We start from the raw sequence: 23,313 nt of genomic DNA on the forward strand, positions 1-23,313 counted from the left end.
CGCCGCTCCCACAGAGCCGCTGCCCTGGGGCCACGTCTGGTGCCGCGGGGCCCGGCGAGGAGCTGGCGGTGCCCAAGGTCAGTCCCAAGGCGGAGGACGTGTCCCTGGCCAGCTACCCGGCGGACATCGCTCCGTCCCGTGTCCGCATCCCACAGCCTTATCGGTCTGTCGCGGCGGCGGCTCTGTGCTGAGCCGGCGGGGACGGCCCTGCAGGACCGCGCTCTCCTGGGCGGGATGCTGCAGTTCGGAAGCGGGCCCAGAGGAGGACCAGGATGATCTGAGGGCTGAGCACCTCTCCTGCAGTGAAAGGCTGAGGGAGTTGGGCTTTGGAGAAGAGAAGGCTCCGGAGAGAGCTCACTGTGGCCTTCCAGGACTTGAGGGGAGCTTATAAACGAGAGAACAACTTTCTACACAGTTGGACAGGGCAAGGGGGAATGGCTTTAAACTTAAAGAGGGGACGTTTAGGTTAGATGCTAAAAAAGAGATGGGTGAGCTGCTGGCACAGCTGCCCAGAGAAGCTTTAGGTGCCCACCCCTGGAGGTGTCCCAGGCCAGTCTGAATGGGGCCCTGGGCAGTGTGAGCTATTTAACGAGGGCCTGCCTAGTTTCTACCTGTCCTGCTGTAATTATTTTCGGCCTTGCAATGCTGGACGTCACTGGCTGCAGTGCACAAATGCTGGCAGATGGTGTGGAGGCATAGCATGGACTTCTGAGACTGACTTAAACACTGCCCTTGTCAAAACTGGTGGGCCTTTCGGAGTTTCAACATGCGAGAGATTTTTTGTGTGTTGAAAAACGTTAAACTAGCAGAGGATTAAGCAAAATACAAGTGTTGATTTGAATTTGCTTTTGGAACATCTTTTCCCATAAGAAATTGCCATAAACTGCCCAAGCACTGCAGGCAGGTCCTGTGATGGAGCCTTATCACTCCCCTCCCCTGGCAAGGCCTTCACTCTCTGCTCTGCCATTCTACCTGGAAGAAAAGCCCTCGCTTGGAATAAAAAATAACCCAAGTCAGAAAAGAGAGTCCTGGGCCTGGCTCTGTCAGGGCAGCACTCCAGGTTACAGGAGGAGATCGAATTGCTCTGCTGTGTGCTGGCATTTTTGCAAGCATGGGATGAGCTAAGGGGTGTGAAGGTAACGGTGGTTCAGATCAGGGCTGAAGCCACCTGTTGTCAACCCAGGGGACTCCCGAGCCAGCAGAGGAGTTCTGTGTAGTTCACAAGTGCCAGTGCAGGCAGGTGGAACTTCTGGACTCCAGGGGCTCCATCTCAAACTCTTGTTTCCCAGCCATGACAGCTGGCCGTGGCAGCACAAAGTATCCTCATGAATTTCATGCAGAGATAACAGCCCAGGATCCACGTCACCACAGGTCTTACCGAGGCCAGTAGGACCAGCACACAGCTAAGTTAAACATCGGGCTCACCTCCTGTGACACCAGTGATTCAGTCCAGCACTGCTCAGGAGCATCAGAGTTGGTGGAGCAGGAGGGAACAGGAGCAGGGGCTGTGAGAGCACGCTGGCTAGGCAGAGGCCTTGCAGTTAATCCCATTTCCACCACAGTTCAGGAAGGAAGCAGTGGTCATACACCAAGCATTGGTGATTAACAATCAGAGGAATGCCATTAAACATTACGTGTGGAGCAAAACCAAGAAGTCTTAATAAAAATAGAATTTTAAGTGCACTTCTAATTTCCATGCCATGATTTAAAAGAGGATGCTTTTCAAAGCCAAAAGTAGCAACAATCTGTATTTGTGTGCATGCATAAATCTATGAGTCAATTACACCAGCAGCTATAAAGAGAATCCTTCTGTCTTTGGAGCTTGTTTAGTTACATGGCATCCTTTTAAAACTGTTGTGTTTTGTTTTGGGGGGGGGAGGAGAGAGGATTGAGATATCGTGGTAAGACTTTCTTCTCACCCCACGCTGTCAGTGCGCACAGGTGTTACTGACACGCAGTGGATCTATCTCGGTGTTGTCCATCTATCTGCTGCAGGGTTTTTACTCTTCCCAGAACCTCAGCTCCAATTTGAATGTAAATTCATCCTGTGTGCCGGCCTCTGGAAGGCTCTGCCAGCTCAGACTTCTGTCGTTCTTTAAAACTGGCTGATTGGAGTCCTTCTGTCTCGTGCTGTACACCCCAGCTCTACCAACCTCAGGTTGCTGCACTCACCACTGTCCGTGGCTTTGGCTTTTGCCCAGCTGGCTGAGAGCAACACGGGCTGTGAATGCTCCCTCTCCCTTTCTCTGCAAGCGTGGATGACTTTAAACACGCAAGGTTTAGAGGAGGTACAATTTGCTCCTTCTAAAAATGTAGAGCAGACGTCTCCCCGTAGGGCAGGGCCCACTGCATGCACCTGGAATAAGGCACCTCTCAGCAGGAAGGCAGGGCAGCAGAATCAGGATGGGGAAAAAAGCTGTGTTTATCTGAAGCACTTGACTAACTCTGCGTCTGTGGAGGACTGAGCTGCAGGCCCAAGGGACAGGGCAGGCCCAGGGCAGAGGAGAAAGCGATCAGATCTCATTTGCTAGAGGCAGGAGAGGCACTATGGTGCACTAGATCCATGGAGGCCAGCAGCTAATTCAGGAAATAGTAACTTTTTGTGTGTGTGTGTGATCTAGTCCAAATAGCTTCACCCCTAACGTGCCATATTCCATGCATCAAAGCAGCATCCACCCTCAAAACTTGGACACAGCAAAGAGAAAAGATGGATTCCCTTCAAAACCTCATAGAAATCAAGTCAGAAGGGACACATTCATGTGGATTTTCAGTGCATGTCAGAGACAGGGACATCAGTGAAGAAACCTAGTAGAGGAGAAGCGTGCCTCAGAGGCAGAGAGGGCCACGCACTCATCCTGGTCAGCTGGGGTCAAAAGACCCTCAGCTGTCCCCAGCAGTCCAAGTTGCCATGCCATGTCTATAGCCAGCTGGCTTCACAGCAAATGAGACCTCTCTAGTGCCAGTTCGGTTTGTCACAGATGGCTCTGCTCAAAGCTAAACAAAGAGGAGGGGTAGTTCCCAGCATTTTCCAGCCAGGCAAGAGACACACCTTGTGCCCCTATGGATTCTCACAGGAATCAAAATAAACTGGAGAGACAACTCCATCTTCCCACATTTCATTTCACTTGTCCCAGCCTGAGCCCCATAGCAAGATGTCCTCCAGCTTTTAGGCCTTCTTCAGGCCCAACCTGGAGAGAGCAGCATGGCTCAGCAGCTGCAGGTTTGTGTGCACGCTCTCCTGGCAAGTGAACCACTAAAGGCACTGTGTGTTGAAAAAGCAGGTTCCCCTCCCAACCAAGGAGTTTAGGTACCAGTGAGGAAATGCTCTTTGTTTATTTATTTATTTGTAATTTTACATGCACAGAAAAATCTCTTTCAAGCCTCTTTAAGAAATGCCCTGCCTGGTTGGATCATTTGCATCATGCTGTGGTACCACAACCATTATTTACTACAGATCCTACAGCTGCATCCCTCAGTTGCACAGCACAGGGTGGGTAGGATGGGTAAAATTCCTATGACACCTTCCGATCTATCACAAAGCCTGGCTAAATCCCCATATAGTCCTACATCTACAGCCTTGTTTCCAGGGGCAGATGAACTCCTCACAAGCATCTGTTCTCTCTCTGTCAAGTACAGATAGCTGTTAGACCTTCCACAAGGTGAAAGAGGAGTGATGAGCTCCGTCTTTGCTATATCTCTTCTTCCTCCTCACTAACGATTTCCTCCAAGCCTTGAGATCCCTGCTCTGCTCTCCCTTTTACGTAGGCTGCTTTGATCTGTTCCAGCTCGCACAGCTCTGTCTCCAGCTCTGCCCTGTGAATTCTCCTCCGATTCCTCAGCAGTTTCATGGGGAAGGGGTTTAAGTCATTGAAGGCAATGTTCATCAGCTTCCTACAATGGAAAAGAGGCCTGGTGAACCCATTTTACTGTCTGAAATGGTAACGAATACTTAAGTGTTTAGGAGAATGGGATTTCCCATACCAAACCTCTCTGGTGCATCTTGTTATTCACTACTCCAGGATGCTGCAGAAAGTGTTTCAGCCCTCTGTGCTCAGCAGTCACCAAGCAGCAGAGCCATAAAGGAATCACAGACAATTGCTTCTTACACAAACAACAAACCAAGGGAACCTTTTAAAATACACATTTAAAGTATGCAGCACACAGTGAGGAGATGGACTATCCAAGACCAACCCTGATGACTCATCTTCCTTGGAGGAGGAATAGTCCCTCTGCTCAGCTCTTCTGATTATACAACTGTTATTCTTAAGCACTTGGTGCTGTTAAAGGCCACGAGCAGCACTGTGTTCCCAAAAACCCTGATCATTTCAGCTGTAAGAAACCCAGGCAGGACTGCCAAGTTCCAGCTGCTGAAAAAGAGGGCTAACCCAAGCGTTCTGGCCAGGCCTGTTGTAGCATGACATTGTCCAAGCCACGCAGGCCTTAAGTAATAGCATGCAGGAATAGTCAAAAAAGAGGCACATAGCTCTACGTCCCATTGACATGCTGATGTATGCATCTGTTAACACGGTAGTCACATCTCTTTTTTGGTTGATGTAACAGATGAACAAGTACAGGCCTAAGATATGAGACGACAACACCTCACAGTCCGTCCTACCTGCCATCCACAATCATCCTTGTGAAAAAACGTAGGTACTGGTAGATCTCCACACTGTCATGAATTCTTAGGATTTCCTCCTCGTTGTATTTAAAAATTGCAAGAGCATAGCGGAAAATCACCTGGAAAGTTGAAAGGCATTTAAGTTGGCAAAGACTTAGGCAACTGAGGGATCAGGCTCTCGTGGCTTAAAACACAGGGTAAGGGATACATACTACAGTACATGTGGTTGCTGGGCTTTTCTTGTACTCAGTAGGCTGCTTTAGGGCGGGCCTAAAGAAGCACAGAGCTAAACCCAAAAGAACAAACCAAGAGAACAACCTCCTGTAAGCTAATTTACAACACTAGAGCATATCAGAGCCTCCAAAAGGACCCTAAAACTAATCTCACAAGGGTTTTCCAGTTCTCTCTATGCAGAGGGACAGTGCAAAATTCACAGTTATTTTCAGGAATATTAAATCTCTGCCCATTTTCCGATCCCTGTATCTGTCCACTCTCAGCTGTGTCTGAGTTGTAGAGCAGAGGGGACCATGTCATAGACCTGCGGCAAGAAATGGCACCACCCACAGTATCAAAGACTAGATCTGCCTGCAGGCATCAAATACACAGCAACAGAAGATGAGGAGACATCAAGGCATCGCTCTGAAGAGGCAGACGGGCAAGAGGCTCGTGCCCACACCTCTGTGACACATGCGAATGTTCATCAATCTGCTGTCATGTCAGATGTGATGCAGATAGAAAGAAGGCCTAGATTAAGGGTTTTACCTTAGTTCCTTCATACAAGAAAGCATCCCACACTCGCAGGAGGATGTCACTGACCAAGCTGTCCACAAAGGCCACCAGAAACCAGTTGAAGGTGATGAGTGAGACATCAATTTGATACTGCTCAAAATGAGCCATGAGGCGAGGCAGCTTCTCTGCCAGGAAGTCTTTGAAGACTCTCTGATCTACCTAAACTTGACCAAAATGAAAAATAATAATAATAATAATGATTAGCAAGCACAAACCATCCTAGTGGTGAAGGAGAGGAACAGTGAAGCAGAACAGTGGCCTACAGGTGCCACTGGTGCTGCCTCATAGACTAAATAGGAAGAGCACAGAATCTCATTGTCTCCCAGCCCTTCCTAACTACTGAGCAGCAAACTTCTGCGTGGTACCAATAGAAAGGCGTGCAGCTGAAACAGGGCTGAGACGTGCCGAAATGTGCTCTTCTCACACAGTGGCAAGAGTTCTCCATCTCCAAGGCACAAGGGAAAACACTGGCACATCTTTCCACATCAGTCTTACTGCTATTTTCTGTGATGTCATGAGAAACCAGCTGAATAACAGGGACTAAAAGCATGTCCAGGTCTGAATGACTGCACACGGCCTAATAGACTGAATACGTATGACCCCTCTCTGTCTTCACAAGAAGGAGCTAATCTTCTCACTTCACTTCTTTGTGGACTCACTGCTGTCTGTTTTGCTTGTAGCTGCACAAGCTAGACACAAAAACGCAGCTGGTGAGATCCTTTAATCAAAGTTATAAAGGCTTCATCTCAAAAAAGCTGTGGTTTTATGAGAGGAAGTGCACAAAGCAAGACCAGGGTTGGATCCTTCCCTATACTGTATCATATTACTATACCAGTTCTGTCAGCCTACTTACCTTTGGCCCTGTAGTACAAACCAGACAAAGTGATATGCTTTTATCTTTCAAATCTGCAAGAACTAAACCTTAACATTCTCAGCCAGCTTTCACTTGATAAAGCCAACCCACAAAGACTCTTTACTTGCCTCTTTACTTGCATCTTGGCTAAATTTCCAGGGGCCAAATGAGGCCATGAAGTCTTTCCAAAAAAGGCTCACTGATGGTCATTTCTCAGCAAATGTAGGAGAGCCTCCTGTCATTTCTTCCTTAGCAGTCTCTACTATTCAAGTATTGGCTGCAGTCTGTCAGATTTCACTGTCAACACTACCGACCACTACCCCACAGACATTTTGCTGTCTGCACAATAATTTGGCTGCTTCCCAAGTCTCTGTGGCTGGCCAAAGACTTGTTTCCCAGAGACTTGGGAAACAGCATGGCCCTGTCCCAGTAAACACCAACAAACAATTCAGCATCACAATAGGACAAGGGGGAATGGTTTTAAAGTGAGACACGGGAAGTTTAGGTTAGATATTAGGAGGAATTTTTTCAGCCAGAGGGTGGTGAGGCACTGGAACAGGTTGCCCAAGGAGGCTGTGGATGCCCCATCTCTGCAGGCATTTGAGGCCAGGCAGGATGTGGCTCTGGGCAGCCTGGGCTGCTGGTTGATGACCCTGCACACAGCAGGGGGGTTGAAACTACATGATCATTGTGGTCCTTTTCAACCCAGGCCATTCCATGATACCAAACAACATACCTTGAAAACTTTGAAATCCACTGACTTTTAAACAGGAGGGTAACACAGAATTTTATATCAAATGGCCACAGCACCTTCTGATATGCAGGGAGTTCCAAAGCCAGAATTAAACTGCCTTTGATCCTAAACTGAAGCACAATTGATACTAAACTTCCATTGCCTTCCTTCATCTGCACAGGGCAGTCCAAAGATGGAGAGCAGTTTCCAAAAAGACACTTTCTTCATATTTGATTGTACACGTCAGATTTAGCTACTTCACTTTCACTGGGTCCTCCTTGCAATAAATAACTGCAGTTAATGGGCACCTCTCTCCTGACTAACCTGACATCCAAGTGATTATTCAGGAGTGGTGCCACATTTCTTAAACGACTTTATAACTGTTATGGAAGGAACTACAAGGTGATGTCAACTGTCAGAAGTCAAACGCATTCCAAGCTGACTACTTGTTTTTAACCCTTTACTGTAAATCACCACACCAGAGTAGTAAAAGCAGTAGTGGGGGGTGGCCAGCTCACCTGTGATGTTATCAGAGTGTCACTGTAGTAGTCTGCTGGCATTAGGTTCTCCACAATGTGGACCAAACACCAGAAAGCATTTTCCTCATCTTCCAGGACCAACAGGGCAACAGCTGCCAATCTGTGATGAACAAAAGAAAAGCGAGGCAATAGAACACTGCAGGAGGAGACACAGTCCAACACAGGAACAGGAGAATCCAAAACTCTTACTGGCCTGTCTCTAGCTCTGTGAGGGAGCACAGTTGGTCAGAGAATGATCTGTTCTGCAGGCTTCTGAAGGAAACCAGGGTCTATGCCTTCCTTTCCTGTGTGCTTCTGTCAGCAAACAGGAAGCATCAAAAACAGCTTCAGCAACAAAACCAGGCTCCCAAGCTAATGGAATGTTCTGTAGAGATCCTTGCATTTAGCAAAGTGTGCTGATTATGGCTATTTCAACATAGGGAACAGCTTAGAGACATTTCATATTATGTGATGCGGCTCACCTCATCCTCCCATCCATCCACTCTTATTCCCCTTAGCTCTGACTTATCTCCCTTTAGCTAGATGGGAAGAGTTCAAGGCTGGGGAAGCATACAGTGGCTGGATCAGACTTTCAGCAGCATGATCTGGTGGAAGGTATCCCAGGGAGGGCAGGGCGGACTGGAACTAGATTATCTTTAAGGGTTCCTTCCAATCTGATCCATTTTATAATTCTATAACATCTAATATCAAAGGATTTCTGGAATAGAAAATGTCTTTCTGAAGACCACCTGAAGAGCAATAGGAATGGCTTACACAGATTTTCCTCACATGAAAGCGTACAGCCGGAAACTTCCTTCTTGCAGCTAGTGACTAGTGCCTCTTTTTGTAGGCTGCGCACTTTCAAGAGGTCTGTTTTTTAATCTTTTCTGTAGCTAAAATTTGGGAAGTGAAAGAAGCTTTTAGATTCCCTGAGCCTCACAGAGCTCAGAGAGGAGAAAGCTCCAGGAGACCTGGTGGTGGCCTTCCAGCCTCTAAAGTGGGGGGGCTATACAAACAAAGGGGACAGACTCTTCAGCAAGAGCTGCTGTGACAGGACAAGGGAAAATGGTTTCACACTAAAAGAGGAGATACTTAGATTGGCTATAAGGAAAGAGTTGTTGACAATAAAGGTGGTGGGGCACTGGTACAAACTGCCCAAAGAAGTGGTGGATGCCCATCCTGAGACACTCAAGGTTAGGCTCGATGGGGCTCTGAGCAACATGATCTAGCTGTAGGTGTCCCTGTTCATTGCAGAGAAGTTGGACTAGATAACCTTTAAGGTTCCTTTTCATTCTGTAATTCTTCAGATACAACAAGATCAATTTCCTTAGCTTCTCCTCATGTGTCATCTGCTCCAACTCCTAGCACCTCCTAACACTTCCTCTGACTATCACCAGACTAAAGCAATCACCAGAGTGTTCTTCTGAGCACATTACGACTCACAGATTCAGCCTATATCTCGTGACATTAGCCTGAGACTGCATCACTCCAGCTCCTATAGCTTTTCCTCTGTAAGTTACATAATAGGAAGACATGCATTCTGTTGCTGGCTACAGTGCAGCAATAACACTGGGTAGAAAAAAAACAACCATATGCAGAAATATTTTCCACAGCAGGAAAATATCTAGAGCTAGTACAGCTCTAGAGAGAGGGAGGAGCCTGGGACTGTTTGAATCATAGCCTAGAGAAAGTATCTACACCATCTCAGTGCTCTCCCATGAAGAAGCAGCATACCTGGTTCCTCACCTGTTCAGTCCCTGGCAGTATCCAATGGCAGGATTGTGCCAGGAGAATGCCAGAAGCACCCTTCGGAGCTGGGGGATGAGATGGGAAGTGGGAGATGAAAAATGTTTGTTGCTGGTCAGTGTCCGGGGCAGGTCAAGCTCAATCTGCCGACAGGCAGGGTGCTCAGTGCTCTTGCTCTGTCTTAACAGGCCCTGGTAGTGGTCAGGCAGATAGCTGCAGTGCTGGCTGACAATCCACTTCCAGACCCGCTGCCGATGCTCCACAGGAATGCCACTTCTTATAAGGCTTTTCAGCTCTGCAGAGGGACTCAGCTCTCCAATGCTATTCCACCTGTCACGAAGGGGCTTCTCCACTACCTCCTGGCTCCGCAGGTTGTTGGACTTCATCTCCAGGGCTTGAATTTTGGCCAGAAGTTTCCAGTCCTCAACTTCGTAGTCAGGTACAGTCATAAACCCGTACTCGTCGTACTCACTGGAAGGGCACAAGGCAGAGGTTAATTCAAAGGCCAGTTCTGGCCTCTGTGTCAAGGGCCACTGCCATGCTCCTGTCACCCATGCCAGAGCACAGGTACTTCTCCTGTGCTTCTCTGGCAGCTGTGTGCGTGAGCCTACTATGTCTGCTGACACAGAACCATGAAGACAAGTGGTAGCCTGCACCAATAGCATAGACAGGCAGATGAACTCAAGTGTAGCTTTGCTCTGAGCTGCAGTCTGACCCCAACAGACCTCTTTACTCAACCCATCTGTTCTCCTACACACAAGGTAGCATTTTGCTCAACCCGCTTATCTTCTCTGTCTTAGGACAGAGATAGTTTGGGACTGCAAATGCTTCAGAGCATCAGAACAAAGAATAGAGACTAACAGCGCCTTCAGATGTCTTCCGTGCACAATGGAAATCTCTTTCTAATCAGAGAACTCCAGAAATGCATATAGTAGTGCTTGTTGAGGGTCTGGGCACCCTCAATCCACAGTCAGGGCTACTTCCAAGCTATCACATGGGTTGGAAGAGATCATCAAGTCCAACTCCCTGCTAAAGCAGGTACCCTACCATAGATTGCACAGGAAACAAGTCAGTCCATGTCCATGCTTGTTTTATCTTTTCTAACATACATCTATCATATCTATTAATTTCAAATTAATATAGCTTTAATCTCAGCTAACGTGGGGAGGTAAAGGGATTACAATTCACCTCCACCTCAATACTTCCTGATCTCAAGAGCCACACACCCACATCCAGAACCAGGCTGGCATTGACCAAGTGAATTGGCAGAGAGTCCAAGCCTGGCCTTAGACTTCTAGGGCTATCTGGAGAATCTGAATCTAATCAACCAGATGTAATAGAATCTGCTATGAAACTAGGGCAGTAACTGTGTAGAATAGCATAACCACAAATGCAAGATCCTCAGCAGCACTATTAGCAGAGCACCCTGAGGTCTGCAGTCCAGCCCCACCCCTTACTGCAAGACTGACCCACAACTAGAAACAGGGCAGTCATGGCTTTGTATGAATGGGTCTAGAAAACTCCGAGGAATAAATATTCTCTACTTCCCAGGGGGGCTCTCATGCATTTCTGTACTCTGCTCTGGTGAGGCTGCACCTCAGGTACTGTGTTCAGTTTGGGGCCCTTGCTACAAGAAAGACACTGAGGCACTGGAGCATGTCTAAAGAAGCACAACAAAGCTGGTAATAGGTCTGTAACACAAGACTCATGGGAACAGCTGGGGGAGCTGGGCTTGTTTAATTTGGAGAAGAGGACCGCTCAAAGGAGATCTCATTACCCTCTACAACCGTCTGAAAGGAAGCTGTAGCGAGGTGGGAGTCAGCCTCTTAGGTAACTAGTTAGTGACAGGGTTTATATAATTTTTAACTCCCCTTCCTGCAGTGATGTGTTACTATCAGCTGTGCATGGTTTCCACATTACCATTTTTCCTCTACTTCTCCTTGTAGGTCATGGCTCCAATTTCCTGCCACACAGCTGTCTCAGATCTTTTTTGCCTGCAAATTCCCCTCCACTGACAGACTCCTGCAAGGGTGTGAATTTCCCCATGTACTTCCCTATTACCTCACAGGGTTCAGGTTCAGATCTGCTCCTTCCTTCACATCCCACTGGAGTGCTTCCTGGATGAGGTTCCTCACCAAATCAGCATGTGAGCTGGGCAGGCCACAGAGAGTCTCCTGCAGCTTCCGCAAGACCATCAGGTATTTGCTCTCCATCTGGCAGTTCTGGGCTTGCAGATAGGCGCACTGATGGCAAAACAAGAAGGAATGAGGTAGCTCGTTGACAGTATTCCATTTATCACCACCGCTTGTTGCTAGCCTGGCCCACACATAAAACAAAGACTCCTGAATAGCAAGACCCCAGAAAACACATCCAACAGTTTTCTACAGCCATATGAAGTGCAGCTATGAATGAATCACCACTGTCAATGAACAAACATAAGCTTCATAAGCAAGCACACAACAGAAGTTGCTTTTTGAATGGCAGGCTTAATTCAGCATCACCTGCTTACCTACTGCACTGCATCAGGGGGTGGCATTATATCAGGGTGTATATCCCAGGCAGCACAGATCAGAGCCACCACTGCATCTGAGTTCTCTTCAGGCTTTTTCTCTGCTGCTTAGACAAGTTCTCTACCATAGACTGAGCTGCACCCTGAAAATACACACCACTCAAGGGACTGAGCTGGAACCTCAACAACTTCAGAATACACAGCAGAATCACAAAGTGAACGTGCTCTCCCAAGCAACCTCATACCATCATACTGCTATACAACATTTCTCAAGCACAGGAAGCTCAGCTGAGTTCCAACAGAGCAAAACCACCACACTCGAGGACATACAGAAAGGAAAAAAAAGAAGGGGGGGAGCGGGAGAGGGGGAAGAAAACAGGGAAATGAGGATTGTTATCACCACTCCACAATTCACAACTGAGGCCATACAGGTGACAAAACTCACCTAATCAATGTTTCACAGGAAGCACGAGGAAGAAACCTGCTCAGTGGGAAGCAGCAATTAAAAACAAAACAGGAATCACAGAAAGAATTAGGCTGCATAGAAAGTGGACAGAAAAGAGCATAGGACACTGTCACACTACCACTTTAATCAGCATTTTGCCTCAAGTCGAGCATTTCAGTCTGATTACTTCCATTCTGAAGCTGACAGCAATTGGAGGATCAGAGAACAAGAACAAGCTGAGGTGTACTGGGTTTCAAAAGACTGGGAAGCAAACAGATAAAAGAATGACAACAACACCTCAGAAGCAGCTGCTTGCCTTGTTTACAGGGCTATGGAGACATTCCTTGAAATCTGGTAAGGAAAACCCAGGGAAAACCTAGAGAACAAATGCCAGCCTGAAGCAGTAGTTTAGGACCAGAAAGACAAGTGTAAGCATAACTAGTTTATGCACACTTACAACACTAGAAATAAAAACAGAGCCTAAAAAAAGAAATGAACTCTCAACTAGCTGCAGGATCTAAGAAAATTGCTACCTGACAGCACCAGGCCTTGTGCAGAAATCAAAACTAGATCGAGCCAGGACCTAGTCAGCCTGCCAAGTCTCAAGAAACTTCTCATTCTCTTAGCATAGCAATTTCTTTATTGTATCCAAAAGTACAGCTGAATCTACAGGAATGTGAGTTAGTTTTCAGCATCCCTAAGAGTGAACTTTGCAGGCATTTTACTTTGACTGGAGAAAGAAAACAATTATATCTAATCTGGGAACAATACAAAGCAAGAAAATTAAACTAAAAATAATAATTAAAATTAAAAATAGGAAGCAAATTTCTTCCAGGTGAGTTTTTGTATCAAAATCATCCCAGCACCCACTATGGACAGAACTTAGAAAAAGGTGTACCCAAGGAAAAAGAACTATTTTGCCTCACCTTCATCAGAAGGGTTTTTTCATTCTCAGCAACTCTTGTCCAGAGTCGAGTAACCTGGTGGATCTCCGAATTGAGAAATTGGTTCTGGGTTTTGTATGCATCAATATCATCCTGCCACAAGACAAAACAGTCACAGAAGAACAGTTTATGAGGGCCCCTAAAGGGACTTGGGTATGGAACAAGTAAAGGACAAGAAAAAAAAAAATCTCAAAAACATCATGTTCTGGAGACAAGACAGGACTTTCCAGGACAAATACAGTCTACAAAGGAAATGAAGGCACAACATTAAATAGGAGTATCATGCATAGAGAAGATACTTGGAAAATGCTAAATGTACTTAGAAAAATATGCACTTATAAAACGTAGAGACAGTTGGATGGCAGAAAGCTAAAGAAACAGCTAACTGAGATGAAGAATATTTGTTTTCTGTTTTTTAAGAAATGGATGCAGACTTCAGCCCTACAGCTGGCTGAAAAAACTCTCCCCACAACAGAGTGGCTCATTTGGCAATTCTCCCCATGCTAACAGTTCACTATAATGCTGTATGTGGTAACAGTACAACAGGCTGGACTTGAAAAAACTAAGATGTGTTGGGAAACTGTTTGCAAGAGGGAAGCACACACCAGAGCCAGTGAAGGCAGCAGGTTAGACTGCAGTAAGTGAAACAGGAGATTGAACAAAGAGGCAGGCACTCAGTGTTAACGAGAACTAGATCAAAACAGTATTTTGTTCTACCTGGCTGAAGCTGAGCTACATGCTTCTGAGAACCCTATCAGTACCAGGTGAGGCCCTCCCACCCTGTCTCTAATGCATATAGAACTAGAAATACAGTCTGTGCTTTCCACTAGGAACAATCTCCCACTGAACCGGAGGTTACAGGAATGGGACCTCCCAAATAAACTGTCTCATCTCCACACACCTTCAGGTGCTCAATCTCCTCCTGTTGTTTATACAGTGTCTCTGCAGTGATAGCATTTGCTTCTTGCAGGGGATCAGAGTGTTCTTGGGTCCTCTGCTCTGTCAAGGCCACGATGACTTGCTGTTTGGCATGATTCTTCTCCATCAGAAGCTGCACATGCTCTTTGAGTTCCTGGATATGGCTGTCTCTCAGAGCAAGCGTCTGCTCAAGTTCCTTCTTTTCCTGCTCAAGAGCTTCCAGTCGACTGGTGAGATCTGCAATTTGTCTTACTTTGTGGCGCACTAACTCCAGCCTGTCCTTATCTTCTGCTGCAGTGAGATACATGCTAGATACTCGCTTCTCCTGCTGGGCTGCCTCCAGGGCTTTGTGGAGAAGCTTAACCAACTCCTGGAAAAAGAAAGCAAACTCACAGTGATTACCTCACAGTGCTGCCAGGGCACTGCCCAGGACACTACAGACCTGCCTAGTAATGAGTGAACAGCTAAAGATCCTCAGGATTTCAAAACTGACTCCTCTCTGAAAGAAAACTGAATGGAAATTGCTGTATTCATTTCAGCTTTCGCACTGCAGAATTGCTCCCTCACTCCAAGCCATATGAAAGCTTGCTCCAGCACTGTGCCCCTGATTCATGCTCTGCTGTCTCAGACATTTAAGGAACCAAATCAAGGGTGTAACTCAATTACCCACCATGGGATCTGGCTCTCTTGTCTCTTTTTCTGGAAGAGATACTAGCATTACTGGGGAGTCTGGCACTGTCACTCAGGAGAGAAAGGCCTTGCAGTGACCCATGTGCTGGGCTTCTGCAGTCACATCCCATCTTAATGGTGGATTGTTGTTCAAAAAAAGCACAACAACTCAATCTGGCAGGTCCTGTCAGCATCATGATACCTATCCAAGATTGTACTTCATACATCTGTTAAATAACATACACCAGCATGACAACTGCAGAACACACCTGGATTTTTTTTTAACCTCTCTTTTCCAACCTGTCTGCTAGATATGTTTCCTAGCAGTGGTTGATGGACATCTGTGCTCTCCTCGTGCTGGACACCATCGGGTTATGTACACAAGGGTGACACTAGGAGCTTCAGCTGAGTGCCTGTTGAGCCTTACAGCAACACCAAGGTCCAGGGAGTCCCTGTGAACACTTTCAGGGTCCGGCCCTTAAAGGCAGCAGATTCTTCACCGCGCTCACCTTCTGTGACTTGACCTCCTCTGTGAGTGTCAGCATCTGTTGCTGTAGGACGTTCACTTTATCCATTGAGTTCCTCTCCCGGGGTTGCTCTTCTGTTAAGCTACTGTTCACCCACTTGGCTTTCCTAAACAAGTTCAACTTAGACTCCATCTTCCCATCCTCTGGGGTCTCCTTCACTGAAAGGAAACAGAGTTAATTTATACAGAATCACAGAAACACCAAGGTTGGAAAAGACCTACAACATCATCCAGTCCCACCATCCACCTATCTCCAATAGTACTCACTAATCCATGTCCCTCAAAACAAAATCCAAACATTCCTTGAACACCTTCAGGGTCAGTGACTCCACCACTTCCCCCGGCAGCCCATCCCAGTGCCTGACCACTGTGTCAGAGCAGCAGTATTTCCTAACATCCAGCCAAATCTCCCCTGGCGCAGCTTGAAGCCATTCCCTCTAGTTCTATCACCAGTTAATAAGAGAAGAGGCTGACCCCCAGCTTACTGCAACCTCCCTTCAGTTACAAAGAGCAGTGAGGTCTCCCCTGAGCCTCCTCTTCTCCGTACTGAACAATGCCGGCTCCCTCAGCCACTCCTCATAAGACTTGTGCTCCAGAGCTCTCACCAGCTTTGTTGCTCTTCTTTGAACCCGCTCCAGGGCCTCAATTCTTTCTTGCAGTGAGGGGCCCAAAACTGAACGCAGTACTCGAGGAGCGGCCTCACCAGAGCTGAGTACAGTGGGACAATTACTGCCCTGTGCCTGCTGGCAACACTGCATCTGATGCAGGCCAGGAGGCCATCGGCCTTCTTGGCCATCCAGGCACACTGCTGGCTCGTGTTCAGCTGAGCATCAATCAACACCCCCAGGTCCATTTCCTCTATGCAGTCTTCCAGCCACTCTCCCCCAGTGCTGTAGCGTTGCCTGGGGTTGTTATGGCCAAAGTGCAGGACCCAGCATTTGGTCTTGTTGAACTTCATCCCACTGGCCCCAGCCCAGCGATCCAGCCTGTCCAGATCCCTCTGTAGGGCCTCGCTACCCCCAGGCAGATCCACACTTCCAGCCGACTTGGTGTCATCTGCAAACTTCCTGAGGGTGCACTCAGTGCCCTCACCTCATCCAGGTCATCAATAAAGATATTGAAGAGGACAGGCCCCAGCACTGAACCCTGGGGAACACCACTGGTGACCAGTCGCCAGCTGGATTTAGCTCCATTCACCACCACTCTCTGGGCCCAGCCCTACAGCCAGGTCCTTATCCAGCCAAGAATGCACGTGTCCAGGCCATGGGTTACCAGCTTCTGCAGGAGAATGCTCTGGGAGACAGTGTCAAAGGCCTTGCTGAAGTCTAGGTAGACTACATCAACAGCCTTTCCCTCGTCTGCCAGATGGATCACTAGATCATAGAAGGAGACCAGGTTGGTCAAGCAGGACCTGCCCTTCGTGAACCCATGCTGGCTAGGCCTGATTCCCCAGCTGTCCTGCATATGCTGCGTGATCTTCCTCAATACAATCCGCTCCATAACCTTCCTTCATAACTGAGTTTCTTGCTACAGACTCCTATGTCTTGCTATGAGGGAACTCACAACAGCTCCAACTAGAAGACTGACACACAGGATAAGAAACATTGACCTGCTGGGATTTCACAAATGGCAGGGATCAGAATCATAGGTGCCCCCAGAATAAATAATGTTTTATGGTACCTGGTAACCCTCCTTTCACCCCACCTGTTTTGCCCACAGCAAATGACAGTTAGCATATGTGGAGAACACATACTAAACTCAGCAACTCCACCCTATATTTGGGAAGAAAGGGTTGAGGAGAATGAGACTGTACAGAAGTTTAATTTCCAACTCAAAGAAATAGTATGGGCTAGCAACATGGTTTATCATTTTGCCTCTGGAAAAAGATTCCACAGGTAAGAGACGAACAGATACAGCCTAAAGCAGAGCAAAACGAGTCTTTCTTGTGCTAGCAACGCTCAGGAAGGAAGAGGGGAGACAACATGGTCAAGCTTTCATGTCCCAGAACTACTTGCCACTCTATCCTTCACTTTTCTGCTAAGCCTGACTCACTAGTAAATTATGTCATATCCATACACATCTCAATAACAGGCACCTGTACACTGTGCTTCCACTTCTGCCTCTTGTTCAGGGTGCTCCTGGAATTTACTGAAGTTAAAAACATTCCCATCATTCCCCCAGAGTTGCTTGGAGCCACAGATATTGTAGACAGTGTTTCTGAAACAAGAAGAGATTAAAACAGTGAACAGAACAATGAACCCTGCAGCCAGTGTATATTTGAATTACCCAGTGACACACTTCTCCTCATTTATCATGCTTCCTCACATCTCACAGCTTAGCCAAGTGAATCAGATTTTCCACATCCTTCAGCCCTATACATAAAGGCTGGACAGAAGGCAACAGATCAATCACTATCATTTCTTCTTTCCTTCTCTCCCTCTCCTCTCTTCCTTTTGCTCAGTTCCTTGCAGAAGCCCTCAGACAGAAACAGAAGTTCAGCTTTCCACAGCACAGCCAAAACTGCCACAATTACAGCTGAAGCTGGCACAGGTCCTGTGATCTGAATCACATTTAATAACCTTGCCAACTAATTTGATAAGCTTTGATACAGTACAGAGATTCTGGAATAGAACTGCTATCAGATCTAGAAGCAGTCCATCACAGACTGCTTGTTGCAGTTGCTGCTTTCAGATGCTGTCAGAAGTAAAAGATGTCTCCACAGGATCATGAAGAACCAGCAACATGCCAGTGTTTTTTGTAAAACCTATACAAGAAAGTGAGACAGCTACCTATTTCTACATAAGTTTTCTACCTTCCCATCAGCTGAAAGAAAATAAGCCCTTGTTCTGATACACACACACAAAAAAATGTTAGCTACGTCTTTACTGTTAATGAAGCTGGGACTTAAATATTATTCTTCTTTTTGCCTTTTTACTGTGAGGCTCTAGAGTTTCTGATCTGAGCAAATACATTGGCAGAAGAGATCAGCAGACCTCCATTCTCTGTAGGCTGCAGTGGGCATTCATTTGATGCAATTTTCCTGCTTTTATTTCATGCTACGCTGTTTTCCCCATGAAACCAGAACAACTCAGGAATTGGAAGAAATCAGCTGAAACCAGACATACTACACAACAGAGCCTGTAGAAATGTTCACAGAACCGAGGTAACAATTGGATCTGAGGACGAAAAGAACAATTATTACTCAAGCTAACAAAAGTAAGGCTTGGGAGGAGTTACGATTACAGTATTTTTAATCAAAGTGCAGAGGAAAGAATGCATATCCTGCAAAATAGTACAGCTGAGATTGCTACCCTTAGGTACTCTTAGGAAGTCTTTCTTCCTGTCAGCATCAGACTGTAGCCAGAGCAGCAGCAATACAAAACTACAGCCAACCTCCCCATCAAAGACATTTGGCAAGCGCCAGGCACCTGTGACCAACTGCATGCTGTTGGTTATATGTAAATAAGTGATGAGGGTATGCTTAAGGACATGTTGGTGCAGATTGTCTCTGAGCAATAGTAACTGCTCAAGGATTGTAATATTTAAACTCCAATGGAGCCACAAATTGCAATCACAAACATGAAATCAGTGCAGGCAGTGGGACTACTCACATGTCTGAAACTCAGCCAAGGTCAGCAACCTGTGTAGTGTCAAGGCTTTATTACAGACTCAAATGCCTTGAGCTTGAAGTACCTGCTCTGCAAAGTACCAAGATCCTTCCAAGCCACTGGAAAGGGCTTCTACTGCTAACCTACAGAGTATAGAACAACCTGCCCCACAGTCCTTCTAAGAGCAATGTGCAGATGCACCACAGAAAATAAGCAAACCATTAGCTGCACCTAGGAAAACTTAAATCAAGCTGTGATTCTGCCTCTAGGATCTTTTGCAAGACAGCTAGATCTTGTGAAACACATTATAACAAGCAGATGTCACAGAAGCTCCAACATAAAGTTTGTTTCTTCATAAAACTGCTTCATGGTTTATCTACCTAGAAAATTCAAAGAATATAAATAAGCAAGTAACGCACAGAGGGGCATGTGAACTGCACTGCAACTCTCCTCATGCACTTACTGTATCTCCGTCCAAGGGTGCTTAAGGGAGATGTTCTGCAAAGTTGTAGCTGTTTGGGGAGCAGGCAAAGAGGCTGCCTGTAAACCCACCACTTCTGTTGGCGTTTTGACTGGAGGCAGAAAGCCCTCATCATCAGCAACATCTACATGGAAACAAACCGAAACATAAAGGCAAGTGTCCAAGGCAGTCTTTCATTAGACTTTGACCCCTCAGCGTAACTTAAGAACCACAACATTTTCTTACACGTCAGTAACAAAAGCAGCAGAGCAGAGCAGGTTTCCCTTATATAAGATGGAATTACAGAAGGTTCCAAGTAGTCCCTGAGCAGGTAATTTCTACCAAGTGGCTTCAAGCACTTGTACATGGGAAAGACCTTAAGAAATCAAATTCAACCCTCTAAACAGATAAAGAGCAGAGTTATTGCTGTTCCCTACTCCAGTCACAGTGTTTCTTAATGCGTAGGGGTAACCGTTCACAAATACTTTTTGTTATAGTACTACTACTTACGATAGTAAAATGTCAGGGTATTTAAAGCAGACACTTAGCAGGGAGCAGGTTGGTTGCTTTAAATAAAACATCCAGTGCTAGTCATAGCTAAATATATGCTCTGACGCTGCCCTCCACAGATCCACAGGCCTCTATACTCAAACTGCTAGAAACGTGCACCTTTATTCCTCCACCACTACAGGACTTGCTTACTGCATACTTCACAGTGGAAAGGGACACCACCAAATATGCAGGCCTCATGCATGTGAGGAAAGCTAAGAGGGGATTCACAACCATAAGATACCTGAATATTGCCTAACACATGCTGTGGCAGATCAAGAGACAGTGTATTCATATTCATCTCCAGCAAGACCACGACCTCCAAACACCAACCAGGCAGTGACAGTTGGCACATGCATTTAAATACCTGGGCAGCGCCTCCTCCCATTTAGAGATGAGGAGCAACACTCACCACTCGGAGGCTGAAAGCAAATGAAGGGATGACATACGTGACACTTACTTATTCTGCCAACTAGAGGTTCATTTACAAGCTGGGAGCTGCCCACAGGAAATCTGCTCTGAGCACTGCAAAATTCCCAACGTCTCACTTGTAGCTGCTGCAGCCAGTACATCATTGCCTGTTTGCTGATTGCCTAAGATAAGAGAAAACAGGAAGAAGCAGGCAATCTTAACACCATAAGACATAATCTGTAGGGCTAACAATGACTGCTCTGCCCATGTTGGCAAAAATAAAAGCCAGCTGAGTCATGCTTATGCTACATTCTCCAGTCCCAAGTCTTAATTTGGAAAGACAACGTAAATCTTCAGCATGGCCTTACCAATAGAACCTTAGTGGATAACTGACCAAATTCTAACCATTTCTGGTTTACTGTGTTCCAAGACTGAGCAGAAATGTTAAGATTACTTTAGGTGGGAATCATGAACAGAATTCTCTTAATAGAGACATTCACAAAGATCAGAATCTAAGCTTCCTGCTGCAGGAACCATTTCAGACAGAGGAGCTCATTTCTATTCAATAAGTCCTGCATGGGTGCAGGACTCTCAAATTACTTCAGTTCAGCACCCAGTTTGGCTTTTACACCTATTCTGTTAAAGAAAAGCCATCTCAGTAAGGGAAACCCAGCCTCACAAAAACAGAGCAAGGAACTTAGGTCTACAAGGTAACAGTCCAGGCTGAGAGGATTAACACAAAACTCAGGCTGAAGTACATTACAGAGATGTATCTGTCCTAATGGGGAATGTTTTGTAACAGCCCTCAAATGAAGGTGCTGCCTCTTACCTTTAAAGTAAAAACTCTGTTTGGTGTTCTGATCTCAAAAACCCCTTCATCACTTTCTACTTTGCAGTCAAAGCTAGCACTGGAGAGATCAACAGAGCCCAAAGGGTTGATGTCCTGTGCAGTCCTGTAGTATAGTAAGTGGCATTTATTTTCATCATAAATGAACCACCGAGACTTCCAGGTCTTGATTGGACCCCTAATGCCTAGCTTGTTTAAATAGCCACAGAGTTTTTTTCTGTGTGTTTCGCTGCTGGGTTTCAGCGGTATATTTTCCAGTTCTCCAGGAAAGGGAAGCACATCTTCCTTTTTTGCTGAGTCTCCGTTGCTCCTACTGCCATCTGAGTTTGGCTCTGTTATCTCGTCTGGAACTCCAGCACTGGGACAAGCACCACTTCCTGGTCCTTTCTTCATCTCTTTCAGGAAATACACTCAGGATCAAATTGAAACAAGAAAATCTCCAGGTAAATGAGGTACAGCAGATACCAACTATATCAACATTATTCTACAACCTGCAGAAGACAAAACTGAGGAATATGCTTAGGTCTCATGTATGACAAAAAAAACAAAGCAACAAAAAAACAACCCCCCACACCACCACATTCCCTGGCTTTCAAATTACCCATCAGAGGTTCCCAGTGTCTAATATTGGTCATCACTCTTTCCCTTCCTGAGCTCCAATGACCTCTACATCTCAGTTTGCTGTCTACAATTCCTAAACAGTATCTACTAGCAGCAGAGAAACCACTACAATCTTTCAGGTGAAAAACAAGTACATCCTGCAGGCATTTCAAGTCAATAGCAACAGACGGGGCATTTGAAGTCAGAAATAAGAATATTAAGTATTAGCTGCAGAAAACAAGGTAACAACCTCCTCGGGACACCAACTCAGGTCAGTGGCTTTCAGGTAAGCTTGTCACTGCATGCTAAACTAATATTTTAAACCACAGCACCTGGAGAAAAATCCATCCTTATACTTATGTCAGCTGAAGAATGCTGTTAAAAAGCCAGCATATCGTGTCCTGGGTCTTATTCAGCAGGCCTCACCTGAGGGATTACGCACCAGAGATTCTGTGATTTCTATTACACAGACTTGGTTATTCCATTGCCTAAAGAAGCCTGCTGGGTTTCTGTAGGGAATGCAATATGCAAAAGAAAAATAGAAAAACAAGACTGGAAGGGATTCGGGTAGATTCTTAGCCCCATCCTCCTCTCAGAGACAGGGTCAGCTTCAAAACTGTACCTGACTACATGGGTTCACATCCACATGAATTCTGATTGTGTGCTAGGGTGGCAAACCTAACACATTTGTGGGCAAATTAGGGAGAAATGACTTTTTGCTCACAGCTGCACTTAACAATGTCCAGTGGTCCTTGCATAACAAAAATAACAACACCCCAAAATAACACCTATTACAAACTTGACGGAGTGTCTTTTTCTTTTTTGTTAAATAAAAGCCTATCTTAAGGCTCACCTAATGAAAAGCCTGCCAGAGGCTTCAGTTTAAAAAGTATCAGAAGCAAATATGTAAGCAAATACATATTAGTGGGAATCCAACAGCAACCACAAAACCGCTGAACACTGAACCAGAGGTGTAATGACAACAGGTCAATGGGGATAATTCAGAGGAGTACAAAAAAGACACTGGCCAAGCTCATGCTTTTAGGAACAACATCCTCCTTACTGACACAGACTTACAGACGTTAGTGCTGTTTAAGCTTCATTCCTTTAATGCTGCTTCCTCCCATTCACTCATCTGCTTTTCAGAAAGCTACAGAATGCTCAGGTTTTTTTTTCTCTTTTTTATTCACTTATTTTACTCACTCTCCTACTGCTGAAAATACAAATGCCAGGAATAAGCACGTTATGTAGGTGCCACCTCAGAAGCTTAATTTCCAGGCTAATTTCAACTGGTGCAAGGAAACCACTATCAAGAAGCAGCAGCAGCCTCAAGCTTCCCTACCAGCACACAGAATGGCCAGGGTTGGAAGGGACCTCAAGGATCACGAGTCTCCAACCCCCCACCACATGCAGGACCACCAACCTCCACATCTCACAGCAGCCCAGGCTGCCCAGGGCCCCATCCAACCTGGCCTTGAACACCTCCAAGGATGGACGGGGATCCACAGCCTCTCTGGGCAGCTGTTCCAGCACCTCACCACTCTCACAGCAAACAACTTCCCCCTGACAG

At 46.1% G+C, this 23,313-nt stretch overlaps 1 protein-coding gene across 1 annotated transcript; it reads right to left on the bottom strand.

The window, feature by feature from the left end:
* Window positions 1-3,314: 3,314 nt before the first annotated feature.
* Window positions 3,315-23,119, bottom strand: TBC1D2 (TBC1 domain family member 2). The gene is made up of 13 exons (XM_010726178.3): window positions 21,126-23,119; window positions 20,346-20,478; window positions 19,340-19,481; window positions 17,364-17,485; window positions 15,252-15,427; window positions 14,057-14,443; window positions 13,138-13,248; window positions 11,319-11,500; window positions 9,258-9,728; window positions 7,512-7,632; window positions 5,381-5,566; window positions 4,616-4,737; window positions 3,315-3,891 (listed from the first exon to the last, which is right to left on the bottom strand). Exons 1-13 carry the CDS (start codon window positions 21,534-21,536, stop codon window positions 3,690-3,692), a joined length of 2,766 nt encoding a protein of 921 aa, XP_010724480.1. The 5' UTR covers window positions 21,537-23,119; the 3' UTR covers window positions 3,315-3,689.
* Between the last annotated feature and the right edge of the window lie 194 nt (window positions 23,120-23,313).

The sequence above is a fragment of the Meleagris gallopavo genome, chromosome Z (assembly GCF_000146605.3).
Source record: "Meleagris gallopavo isolate NT-WF06-2002-E0010 breed Aviagen turkey brand Nicholas breeding stock chromosome Z, Turkey_5.1, whole genome shotgun sequence".
Classification (NCBI taxonomy): domain Eukaryota; kingdom Metazoa; phylum Chordata; class Aves; order Galliformes; family Phasianidae; genus Meleagris; species Meleagris gallopavo.